General features: G+C 38.2%; 1 protein-coding gene across 2 annotated transcripts in view; it reads right to left on the bottom strand.

The window, feature by feature from the left end:
• Nucleotides 1-71: 71 nt before the first annotated feature.
• The window catches only part of CCAR1 (cell division cycle and apoptosis regulator 1), a 49,837-nt gene continuing 36,435 nt past the window's right edge, over nucleotides 72-13,473 (bottom strand). For both annotated transcript variants that reach the window (XM_075934931.1, XM_075934932.1), the window contains exons 18-25: nucleotides 11,229-11,462; nucleotides 10,764-10,875; nucleotides 9,186-9,268; nucleotides 7,782-7,928; nucleotides 6,796-6,916; nucleotides 5,633-5,818; nucleotides 3,873-4,078; nucleotides 72-1,860 (exon numbers count right to left, since the gene is read on the bottom strand). In XM_075934931.1, coding sequence (XP_075791046.1) covers nucleotides 1,801-1,860; nucleotides 3,873-4,078; nucleotides 5,633-5,818; nucleotides 6,796-6,916; nucleotides 7,782-7,928; nucleotides 9,186-9,268; nucleotides 10,764-10,875; nucleotides 11,229-11,462 — 1,149 coding nt within the window. In that variant the 3' untranslated portion in view covers nucleotides 72-1,800. The remainder of the gene's footprint in view (nucleotides 1,861-3,872; nucleotides 4,079-5,632; nucleotides 5,819-6,795; nucleotides 6,917-7,781; nucleotides 7,929-9,185; nucleotides 9,269-10,763; nucleotides 10,876-11,228; nucleotides 11,463-13,473) is intronic.

The raw sequence follows: 13,473 nt of genomic DNA, 5'->3' as shown, positions 1-13,473 counted from the left end.
AATCCATTATGAAAACAGAAAGAAAAATCTTTAGCTTAAAAATTCAGAAGACACACATACCATACTGGCCAAAGTGTACAAAGGTAAAAGCATGAACATTTATTTTTAGCAACAGAAGAATTTTAGCCAGTGAAGCTTTTATCAAAGTCTGCTAAAATATCATTAGGTTGCTTATAAGAATGATTTAATTATAGTCCTTGTTAAATAAAACCTGCCACTGACTACAGACTTGTCATCTTTTTTACTCACTTTGTTTTGTGTGTGTGATTAATGTAAGTTAGTTAGTGCCTGTCCTGGTTATAAATCTTCACATTTTAAAACAAAACATTAAAAAGGTATTAGATGATGTTGCATATACTATTTCATTGTAATTGAAATAGAAGTAGAGGGGGGACTTTTGCATGCTATTTTAATGGCTACAGATTTGCACTAGTTTGATTTCAAATAATCAAAACACAAAAGGGATGAAAACACTAACTTACGACTTTTTTTAAAACAACAATTTCAGGCATTTTAATGCGTTTTTCAAGAAAGTCATGAGTTTCATTTAGGTTATTTACACATATTATGGCACTCTGATTCTTTTAACAGGTATTTAATTACTCAGGATATCTAGGCATAAAATCAGTTGGCTAAAATTCTCTATTCTAGCAAGAAAATTTTTTGTCTACACCAAACATCTTTATTTCCTCAAATCACTTTTTCTGAAAAGACGGACCAAACTGTGATTTCTCCTACTTCTCATCTGCCTATGTTGCCATTGACAAAGATGTAAGTCAACTTTTAATTTAGATCCCTGGTAATTTATTAACACACACACACGAAAGCAATACCTCAACCACTATCATCAAAACAAGAACTGTCCTGCTACTTATTTAATATATCAATGTTTAGTTATCCATTCTTCTGAAGGGCTATTTCAATCTTAGAAGAAATTACACAAGCTAAGAAAGAAGTCAAATTCAATTAAAGGAAACAATTTACAATGGTAGCATTTTCTCCATGTAAGGCATTATATGACATCCACTGGCCTGGTATCCAACTATACATTTTAATACACTGCAGTTGTTATTTAAAAAGTAGCATATATATCAATCCAGAGAGATAAGAACAGTTAAAGGACACAGATTACGTACATTAAAACAGGCCCGTATATTTTCATATAAATCCCACAGTCCTACTAACACCGTAGAGGGTTTCTATTGCTTTCTTAATTCATCTGAACTACTATATATTGTGAGGCTTTAAACAGGAGCAGCCCTGGAGGAGAAAATTACACTGGGAAGGGAAAAGAAAGTTATGGCAAGTAAAAAAATTCAAGCCTTTTTTAAAAAAAACCTTTACTTGCAAAATTAAGCCGCATGCTATTTTATGATTTATATTTTACTCTAAAAAGACTAATTAGACAAAAAAATAAAACCCTAAAAATGGCAATTCTATAAATAATAAACATTTTGATTTCACTAAACTTTAATGAAAAACCATCTGGTAATTAAATACTTGCTACTGTCCATTACGTTGATGAACTTTATTAAGGTTAAAACTATAACAAAGTTCATCCTAAAACATTTTGCAATCCAAAATTATTTTCACTCAAGGAGTGTCTAAATAAATTGAATGCTATGAATTACAAGCAATCTTCAGAAGCAGACTCACATTCATAAAACTTTATACATCTTTTTAGAACTAAGATATTTATACTACTAAAAAAAAATCAAACATGCATCACTTCCATACGCCCTGATATCATGATTTATATTACATTATGTAACACCTTTCTTCTAAACAGCAGCAGTTTTATTATACACTTGCTCCATTTTCTTTGGATTTTTGATCTTTATCTTCATTCTTTACAATATCCTATAAAAAGGGAAAAAGGTGTAGTGTAAATTCTGTTAGAGTCAAATACGTTTTAAGACAATTATTATTTCAGCTGTAACACACAATTCCTTCCTGAAAAATGAAAGGGCTAGAGATTAATAAGCTGAGCACAAACTTGGATCTTATAAAAGAAATTCAACATTTCTCAAAATGCCAAAGAAAACATCTAGAATGCAATGTTCTGCAACCAAAACCTTGTTACCTCATGCCAATACATGAAAATCTGAAACTTACTAAATTAGCTTATTTTCATTGTTCAAAATAATGAGAATAAAAAAACTAAAATGTGATCAATAAAAAGCAAACTAGACTCCTAAAATCAGTATTAATGATATAAGATGCTCTTTTTAACATGTTAATTACATTTAAAAGAACAGCTTTCTTTAAATTACTGGATCCATTCAGTTACTGATCATCTTCCCCTCATGCAACTACAGGTTGGACCTCCAAAAAACAGGACTCTCTCATCCAGCAACAAGATGTTCCTGGGCCAGGGAGTCCAGGCTAGGAGCCCCAGTCTCAAGAGGGCTAGGGGCTCAGAGTTGCTGGGCTGGCACTGGGGCTGGAGCCCTGGTAGCACATCCAGGGCTGTGGCAGCCCCAGTAGTGGGGCCAGGCCAGAGACATGGCAACTGCGGTAGTAGGGTGGGAGCAGGAGCCATGGCAGCCCGGATAGCAGAGCCAGGGCTGCAGCAGCATGGCAGCCCAGCGCAGGGGTGGCTAGGGTTGGCAGTGGAGAACGAAGGCAGGCTGTGGGGCTGGTAGAAAGGAACCTCCGCTGGTCTGGCAAACTCCCTCGTTCGGGATCGGGCAGGTTCCAAGGATGCCAAAGCAGACAGGTCCAACCTGTAGGAAACTCATAGGTCAGCATCACATCTGAACAGCAGCTTCTGTGAGCCCTCCCAGAGACATTTCTGTGGTGAAATTAATTACGGAGAAACTACCATCTTTTCATGGATAAAGTTAAGCCTAGCTTACCTTTAAAAGTCTGACTTGGTCGACTGCCCTGATCTTCAAATCTACAATTCTCCTGAAATTTCACTTAGTGATTTTATGTTGTGTATATTTTTTCTGGTATATCAAACAAATCTGGCATGTTTTCTAACCTTTATTTTTATCTTTCTTTCCAAAATGCCATGTGTCATTAAATCAACATATGGCTAAAAGCAAGGAACTTTTAAGTTTTAATAACACCTCTGCCATGGAGTGTCACGGAAGGTACATCTACACAGCAACATTATTTCAAAATAACTTAGTCCACGTATACACAGCAGCCAGTTATTTCGAAATAGTGTCGAAATACCATCAAGCGGGAGGACTTTTTACTCCGACTCCTGTAACCTTCATTGTACGAGGAGTAAGGGAAGTTGAAGAAAGAGTGCTCTATTTTGAAATAAGTACTGCGTAAAGGCTCCCAATTTCGAAATAAGCTACGCAATTTGCGTATCTTATTTTGAATTAAGCCATGCTGCATAAACACAACCTAACAGCCTACAGATGCTTACCCATGGCCACAAAGTAAGTCATCACAAACAGGATTAGAACTTCAGGCCTCCTGACACCTAAAGTTCTATGCCTTATAGTCACCACACCAGAATGCCTCACATGCAAGTCTCTAGAAATATGTTACCAACCTACATCACAAGGATTCCCACATGATACTTTTGCTCAACTCAGAATTTAAGGAGGTGCATGGGACAGATTTCAACCAGTGAATGGTGATATGAAAGCAGAATTATGGTGGTTTTAGATACTTGAAGAGTTAATTTTCACCTAAAAATAAAGTTTCCTGGTTTTCAGAATTTTTTTCAACTATGTCACTCTATTAATAATTTCCTTTCCATAAATGACCAAAACATCTTTAGAGTCTTAACTACAGATTAATCTTAACTACAGATTATGCACATTTGGGAATATTCTAAAATGCATTTTAAAATAGTTTAGTTTATAAAGCAGCTACATATAGCAATTAAAGAGTTGCAAGATTCTAACCTTTTTAAGAACGCTGTGTATTTCATCCATAACCGTGGCTAAATGTTTGATTGTCTTATTCAGCTGGCCCTCAAATTGCAAATTGGTATCTTCTGAGGTCTTCAAATTTTCTTGTAGTTGGCTGAGATCCTTTTTTACTTCTTTAAGCTCTCCAGACAAGCTTTTGTTAGAATTCTCCAACTGTAATATGGACTTTTCATCTTCATCTGAAAAACAAACAAAAAACACTCCAAACCAATCTGAAATCAAATATCTTATACTATGCCTCTTACCATTCCTTTCTGCAGCCTATAACAAAACAATACAACATTTAAAAATAATATTAAGCACTAATAACATATTACAATTAATATTTAAGCTCCCCACAATTTGGGAAGTAAAATAAGCTCTACGTCATACAGAGCCACATGAGGTATTAAATAATTCACTCCCCAGAAAAAGTCCTTGGGTAAAATAATTGATATTTTTATGCAATTCAATACTGAACTCTGACCTTATTAGTTGTTCTTTGTATAACATGGATTTGCACTTGATTTGATCAGAAAAGGTAAATACCACCAAGGACTCTAACATGGCTAACAATGAATATGACAAAATGGTTTTTACCCATAAAATCTTATACCCAAATAAAACTGTTAGTTGTTAATGGTATTCCAACCTACCTGAATGGCCAATCGAAAGTATTATCTTTGCAAGTTCAAAGTGCGTGTGAGAAAAAATTTAATTTTACAACACTGTGTCAAACTAAATTTTAGAACATTTGAGTGCTAATTCCTGTGTAAGTAGTATTTTATAATTATTTCAAAACCATCATGGTCTAATCTTTTATAGATGTTAGCGTGTACAATTAACTGAGAAGTCTAGGCTTATCAGTTAATCCTAACGACTACACTCACCCCTTCCTGCTGCCTCTGAATCAGTGGCAGCAAGGGGGAGGAGGAGAGATAGGAGACAGTGTCCATGGGGAGCTGGCTTTTAAGATGGCTCTCTGCACATGCTGGTTCCACGCAGTTGCTGCCCCCCAACTTGCTGCCTTCCTACAGAGGCAGAAGCACAGGGGAAAGCAGATGGGAGCTAGTTCCCAGCTTTCCCACCTGCTCCCTCCCCCCGCACCATGTGTTAACACGTACCCACTAAAAAAAAATCCAGTGGTTACACAAATACACATTACCGTCTTTTAGCAAATATACCCTGCACCTGAATATACCTCGCGTTTTTTTTCTTTTTGAATTAAAAAAAATCGTGTATACCCCACACACGAGTATAACCCGCGGGGTATACAAGGCTGTGCCGGGGGTATATTTATGGCGTGGAGGGAATTAGCCAGCCACTCTGCCCAGTTCCTCCGCAGCCATAGGAAGGGGCAGGGGGAGTGCTCATCCGGCTATGCAGGAACCGGGTAGTGTGCTCCCCCACCTAGCTCCTGTGCAGCCGCCAGCCTCCAGGAGGGGGAGCATTTACCGCCCGGTTCCTGCACAGCCAGATGAGTGCTCCCCTGCTCCTTCCTATGGCTGTGGAGGAACCAGGTGGTGAGCACTCCCCTGCCCGGAGGCTGCAGGAGCTGGGCGGGGCAGCGCTCACCGCTGAGAGGCTGTGCAGGAACCGGGTGGTGTGTAAGAAATTTTCTGTCTACCCTACCGGGGGGGGGGGGGGGGGGGGGGGGGGGGGGGGGGGGGGTAAAAACTAATATAACCCGTGGGTTATATTCATTAAATTATGGTAGTTTACATCCCTAATATATTCAAAGTACATTTTCAAACCTGTTTTCTCTTCTAAAAGCTGAAGTTTTTGTTCTATTTCAGCCCGCACTCTTTCACTCTTCTCTAGCTTCTGCAAGAGGCTCCCTACATCCACCATAGCTCCATTGTACACAATTAGGCCAACATTTTCTTCTGTGCCCTTAGATTCCTGTTTTATAGTAGGAGATGGTAGCAGTAATCTGTTTCCTAAAATAAATTAAGTAATGTTACAAAATATGTAAAACCATGAAAATTGTGTTAGTTTTCAACTCATCAGAATATTAAAAATTACCAAACTCGAACCTTCTGCCTTGAAACATCTAAAAACAAAAAAGACCCAAACCATAAGTATTTGAGGACCAAGATCAATATGTGCTCTCTGAATATGTGGGGGAATAAAAATCACGATGAGTCATGTGGGGGGCCTGAAAAGAGCAAATACTGCTTGCATGCATTCTTTCCCATCCTCCCCTTTTGCTAAAGGATGGCTGCATGATCTGGACTCTATGAGAAGGGTAAAGTGGCTGCCCTCTGCAGGTTTAGTGTCCACAAACATGTTCCCAATAGGTAAGTAATCCTGATAATCAAGCAAGTTCATCTACTTTCCAGTTCTAATATATGTAGTTGCACAGTAAACACAGCAGGAAACATGGGGAGCCTGAAGTTCTGGATTCTGAAAACTGGCCAAGATCTATGTAGACCCCACAGGATCTGCTCGTTTGAAGGGGTAAACTTGTAATTTTTTCCAAGGGAATACATATTTCATCTACTCCTATCTCCATAAACACAGCAGTGACTTTAAGTGAAGCTTTGCAACCATGCAAATACCTAACAGTGGTTCTCAAACTTTTTCACACCTCTTCCATACCCCTATCTGAGCCCCCTCTCCCATCCAGCCACAGTTGGGAGCTGGGGAAAGGAGCAAGGGACATGGTTGGGGCTGCAGCTGGGCCATGGTTGGGGATGCAGTTAGGAGAGGAACTGCAGCTGAGTGCCAAGGGCTGATGCAGGGAGCAGAGCTGTGGCATAGGCTAGAGTAGAGCTAAGGGTATAGCAGGGCTAGAAACAGTCTCTTCCCACCCCCTTGGGCTCACCCAGGCCCCACCAAACCTCTCTGAACATTTGTCTGCACCCACCCTGGATAGGCACGCCCTGCAGTTTGGAGGGAGGGGGAAATCACTTACCTAGCATATCTTCCTGCAGGGCTTCTGACTCTTCCTGATTTTCTTCATCTTTTGAGGTATCAGTTAATCTTCTGTAAAAGCAAGATTCTCGAAGTACTACCTTATTAAGTAGTTTCTTAACCTAAAATATAGCAAAGGAAATCAGTATTACCTTCTTGAATAATTCTATGACAATTTCATATATTTAAAATAGTATTTTTAAAACAAATATTTGGTTTATTGAAAATATAAAATAAAGTGATTTGGTTTACTGAAAACATCAAATAAAGTGATTAAAATGCAAAATGCCAATTAGACTACCTGAAAGAGGCTGACTGCAAATTTAAACAAGTCTGGATAAATTAATATTTTCGGTAGCACTAACCTGAGATTTTAAGAAGCACGTAATTACGTAGTCGATACAGTTTGTATTGCCTACACAATTAGTTGATAAGGGAAGGCACTCACAAGGAGGCAGCCTGGCTCCTACTACATTTAAACTGCAGAGCTGTAGCAGGGGTACCTGGGACCCACCATGGACAGGGCTGCGGCGGAACAGTCTGTTTGGGGTGGACAGGGGCTGTGTCACTGCAGCAGCTCCTGTCCAAGGGGGGGGTCCCACCTCCCCGCTGGGACCTCATGGACAGGGCCTGCTTGCCAGAGCAGCCTCCTCTGCTCCCCCTTGCTGCATCTGATATACAGGTAGTGGGAGGAGGAGGAGAAGAGGAGAAATGCAAGTAGTCCACTTGAGACTACTCTTTTACATCTCTAGTATATATGTAACTTTTACAAAAATATTACTTTGGCTGTGTATATATTCTGTACAGAATACCATAACAAAAAGAAAATCATTAAGGTTGCAAAGCATTCAAATATCAGGAGGCAATAAAGTTAAGGCTGCCTGTGCACATATTATGAAACAACCTCTAAATATTTGATTATATACTCTATCTGCAGCATTCCTACCACATTGCAAAATACACTTCTATAGAACTATAAAACAGAACCTGAGCACGTGAAAGATGTAGTCCAAGTGTATACAGTATCTCCTCCATATCCTTTTCAAGAAGGTATCCACAATGACTTTGATCAAAATAAACAAAAGCCATCAGAAGATCCCTGTTAACTGTAATCATCTGTGTCTTATCTTTCTCCTGTAAAGAACACATTGTATATTAATTAGTAAGTTACACTACCCATATTACTTATAAACAATGAATAGAGTGCTTGGGTTAACCAGTTAGATTCCCTGTACAAATTTTACCATTTCTTTTATGAAGCAAATGTACTATTATTTCCAGAATTTACATAGTATGCTCATTAGTATAATATGGCTTTATTTAGTATGACATCTCTCATACAAGCTATATCAAAAAATGATAAACAGAATTAAAGCACAGAAGAGTTTTTTATTCATGTAAAGAAGAAAACACTCTTTTTTCTTTTGCTCAGGCTAGCATGGTTCTATCAAACTGCTCAAACACCGCCCCCCTAAAAAAAAACAATGATACACTAGTGTGTTCAGACAGTGCTCCCTCACAGTCTCAAATGTTTGAACAGAATTATTTTCAAAAGAAAATACCCATAAACATGATAAATGAACATCAGAATCTTTGATCTACAGTTCTGCGTGCATGCTTACCATTGATTTTACACTTCCTTTGCTTAACAAGAGAAAAGGAGTATGATTGAAAATCTGTTTTGTTTTCTAATTTTTGGTAAATAAATCTAGATTCACTATGTTATGGCTAGTTTTTATTGTTCTGAATTTGAAATGTAGAGAAAAGCCATGGTTATTTGTGAGGAAGAAGTTCTATTTTGTGTATGAGGATACTTCCAAAATAATTCCAGACATTATATAGAAAAGTTGTAGTTTATAGCTAATGTTGTTGCATTAAAAGAACTTCTGATTTATTGAGATATTAACATAGGAACAACTTTTTTTTCCAAAAAGGAACCAATTTGAGGTTAAATCTCACAAACTTCAAAGGCTCATAAGAAAATTAAGCGGCACAAAGGCATAAGCTGGGACAGGCCACGCTTTTGCCTACCCTCTTTAATAGATAGTTTCACTGGATTTCTGCCTGCCTCAAATGGCTTCAAGTCAGACCATTTGCAAAACTGTAAAAAACAAAATTTATTATGAAAATGAAGGAGTGCCCTTAACTCAGGAGTGGGGAATCTAGGGCTCACAGGCCAAATTCGGTCCCCAGTTTGCAAGGATCTGGCCCCCAGGACTCCTCCCCGCCAGCATTGGGGAGCCTGTGCACTCCAGCCCCCGCTACTCCCCTTCTGACTAATTTTTCTGTTGGTTACCGCCCCCAACCTAAAAAAGGTTCGCCAACCCCTGCCTTAATTGGTACTACTTTGATAATAAGGCTATTTATAGTTATAAAATATGCAATAAGTACTTTATCTTTAGATGATCTCTCTTTGCAATGTCTGTTTCCCTCTCTTCTATCATCTCGCTTGTTCATTTCCTCCTCATCTCGGTCTAAAAGAAAAAAAAATTGGTGTTCAGTAAATTACATAGTAAATTACGTGTCTAGAACCACTACTTCAAATGCTTGTGATTGATTTTTAAAGGAAATACAATTTACACAAAAAAGTAAATCAGATTATGACATTTTCTTTCTAAATATGAAATTGAAAGGTAAAATGTCATTTAGCAAGATTATAATTAAAATACAACTGTGTTTTTTTTCCTTTTGGCTTACTTTGACACAATGCAGTAAAAGCTATCAATTTTACCTCAATATATTTTTCAAATGTTCGTACACAGGCTTGCTTTCCACATGGAAAGCTGAACAGAACGTTAGATAAGCTATGTTTAATATAGTTCAGTAACTACCATATAAGTTAGCAAGCGCCACAGAAAGTCATGCAACTTCTTCTACTCAGACTTAGGTATGTCTGTATAAGGAAGTATCCTTATATTTTTACAGTTATTGTTTCTCTTATTACAAAACTAGTATTGGTTACTCTCTTGGATATTTTACATAATGAACATCATCTCACACACAATGAAAATCATGTGTTTAAAAATTCTCCAAGATTCAAAAGTGATATTCAAATAATTCACACAAATAAGAGAAAAGGGTAAGATAGGTATTTTACTATAAATTCATTTGGTTGTGACACGTAGATTCTCAAAAACGAGTTAAAAGTTTTTTTAAACTGCTTTTTGTAAGGTATGAAATCTAGTACTAAAAACTTGAAATAAAATGGAGAAAAGTTTGGCAAAGCAGGGCTCATTTAAAGTATACAACATTGTATATTTGTGCCTTGGGCCCAGTTCTTGCTGGCAACAGGATCACCTCCCAATCCAAGTTTTAATACAAAAAGAAAAAAAGTTTTTCACTTTCATTGTGAAGAAAACTTTGAAAATCTGATCCAAGTGTAAACTGCTTCTCCAATATGCTGACAGCCTGATACTAGCTCTATGAAGTGAGCTGCCCCATGCAACATGTTCACTCCAGGACACTCTAATCTGAGGAGATCTGTCAACTCCTCTCCAACAAAGAAACACATATGTGCTAAAAGAATACAGTATGTCCTTCCCACTTGTCCTCTCCTATAGCAATGGGCGTGGGGGGGGGGAGGAGTGAGAGGAACAAATAGCCACTACTGCTGCTCCTGGAAAACAAAAGGTTTCATTCTATTGCTCCCACTTGTTTGGGAGGAGATGGACCCTGAATCCTCAGTCCAAGTGGACCCTCTAATTTCAGACACCCTAAACTGTGATAACCAAGGAAAAATCATAAAATACAAGCCAACATTTTCAAACTTGGGTGCATAAAGTTAGGCACTTAATGAAGCTTAATTCCTGATACTGACCGCTCACAACTATAACAAACAGTAATATTAGCGCATCTAATTATATGAAAACTTCTAATTTTCTCTAATTCTAAAGCTCTCAAGTTTGAAAAGTATATCTAGAGACAAAATAAAAACTTTTGAGGACGTCAAAAAACTTTCACATTATATACCATCATCCTCATCTTCAGCATCTTCTGCTTCCATTGGATCATACTCTTCCTGATTATTGTCATCTTCAATTTCATCTTCATCTTTAGTATCATCTTTCCTTCTGTCTTCTCTCTGTAATGAAAATGCCTAAAAATTAAGCAAACTTGGGCAATAGCAAAATGAAAAAAAATGCACCAGTGTTAATTAAAAACCACAATACATTATGTATAGCCATTCAAATTTATGTCTAATTAATTTAAATCATTTTTACAATGACAGCTAAATGCTATTTTAAGCAGACACTTAAGAGAAAATGCATAATTGCAGACTTCTTAAAAAGTATCTCAGCTGTAGTTGTCTGACTCAGAAAAATTAATTAGCATAAAAACATTACATTTTGGAAATTGCAGAGTAAAAATGCAGAGTAAAAGGATTATTGCTTATCCAAACAACATTGTATATTTTTACATAAATTAATTTCAGACCTTTCTCTCTTCTTTATCTTCCTTCTTATCTTTATCATCTCCAGATTTTCTCCTCTTAGGTTTTGGATCATCATTATCATCATCTTTTTCTTCTTTTTTATCTTTTCTCTCCTCTTTTTTGCTCTTTTTTTCTTTTTTGTCCTCTCTCTCTGGAAGGGATATCAGTGCTTTGTAGATTTTGACACCAAAATCCCTTTGAAGCATTTCATTGAATAGTTCTGCAAACAATGAAACCTGAATAAAAAAATATGAGCAAGAGCTGATGAAGAGAGGCATGACATTAATATACTGTGTATCTAAATAAAAAAAGCCTAGTTTGTTTGAATATGGCCATCTGAAAAAGGAAAGTTAGAATTACAAAACATTTCTTTAAATACTGCAGTTCTTGGACTAATTTTTGTTTTGTTATACAAATTCAAACACGTATATAGTACTAGGAGGCAGATATTATGATTTGCCATTACCACACATACTTCATTTAAGCTCCTAAAGTTAAGAATGATGCAGAGCCTAACAACTTCAGGGCATGGGGAACATAGAAAGAGAATCAAAAGACTGTATAGTTAAAAGCAAGTTAACTGCAGAAAGCAAAAATAAAAGACAATATTGCCCTGTTGTACCACAGAAGAAAACAGTACTGGCATTTAGAACAAATGAATAAAACTGTATTTTTAAAAATGCAGATTTGCAATGCACAACACAAAAAATAACACAATCAAAGGTAATGAGCAAACTGTCAATTCACTTATCTATTTCTCAGAAAGCCTATGTGCATAATTTAAAGACTGCAAGATGGCTACAATTATAAATGTATTTAGAGTTAAAATCAGGCTTGTAAATTAGTCCACATAGCAAGATGTGACTATTACAAAAAGGGTTTGTATGAAAACTTGTGCAAGAAAAACAGCACCAGTTTGCTAGTTAGAAATAGAAACCTAAGAAAAATCAAAATATATCAAGAACATAAGGAAAATATCAGTAGCTCTGCCCTTGGAAAATGCTAAAAGAGGAAAGCAGACACTGGTAATTATAAACGAGTTTGAGGTATGATGGAGGAATACCAGAAAAGGAAGAACGAAATAGTCTAAAGAAGTTTGCAAATGGATAATGCATGCAGCAAACACTATCCAAAGAGGCCAAAAACTATTAGCAATTCTAGCAAAGCAATTAAGTATGAATTCTGAGCCAAGAATATGTTAAATAAAATACTAGAGAGAGAGAGAGAGAGAGAGAGAGAGAGAGAGAGAGAGAGAGAGAGAGAGATCACAAATGTCTGAAAACTATTCTTGTCATTTAAATAGAACCAATACGGTATTTACCAACAGCTACCAAAATGTTATATCTGAAATACCAAGGTATTTCTGTACACCAGTGTTTCCCAATTGGTGCTCCGCTGAACTCTGGGGTTCCACAAAGCGAAAGTAGGGGTTCCATGAGGAGCCAGCACTCCCCCACCCCCTCTGAAAGAGAGAGAGCCGGCTAGCCAACTTCTTAAAGAAATAGCACACTTGTTTCCCGTTCCTCCCTGGCAACACAGAGGCGTAGCAAGGCGGGAGCAGAGGAGAACAGTTGCTCCCAGCCGGTACACTAGGGGGGTGCCAGACGGGGTGACCCCACTTGACCCACAGTGGGGAGGGAAGCACTTCCCCTTCCCAAAGGAGCCAGAGCGCACTACCTGAACAACTGGGGCTGCAGCACTCAGCAACTTAGTTCTGTGGCCTTTCTGCGCGATGGGGGGGCAGAAAGTCAGGAGACCTGGGGCTGCGCAGCTCCAACTGTGCAGGCAGCGTGCTCTGCCTTAGGACTCCCTGCACCCTCCTCCCCGCAGGACAGCATCACGGAAGTAAGTTGCTGGGGTGCAACAGCCCCCCACCCCCACGAGTACCCTGTCCCCAGCATCCAGCAGCACCCTGCCACCCACCCCAGCACCCTGGCCCCAGCACTTAGCAACACCCTGTCATCCACCCTAGCACTCAGCAGCAACCCTGTCCCCACACGCACAACTGGGACTACATTTGTGAGGCATGGGAGTTTTAGAGGGGTTTTTTTTGCATCTCACTTTTGTGGACCCAACTGACTTTTCTGTGGCTCAGTGACCCTTGACTCAAAACAGGTTCCCCGTCCCTCTCATATATAAAGACAATAGTAAAACCTTTTGAGTCTGACTTATTTTATTTCAAAATGAAGCCGGGCCAACAAGCACCCAATTGGGGCCAAACCCCCATCTCCCTGCAGCATCATAACA

This window comes from Pelodiscus sinensis, chromosome 8 (genome assembly GCF_049634645.1).
Source record: "Pelodiscus sinensis isolate JC-2024 chromosome 8, ASM4963464v1, whole genome shotgun sequence".
Lineage (NCBI taxonomy): Eukaryota > Metazoa > Chordata > Testudines > Trionychidae > Pelodiscus > Pelodiscus sinensis.
This window is presented reverse-complemented; position numbering and strand designations above follow the sequence as displayed.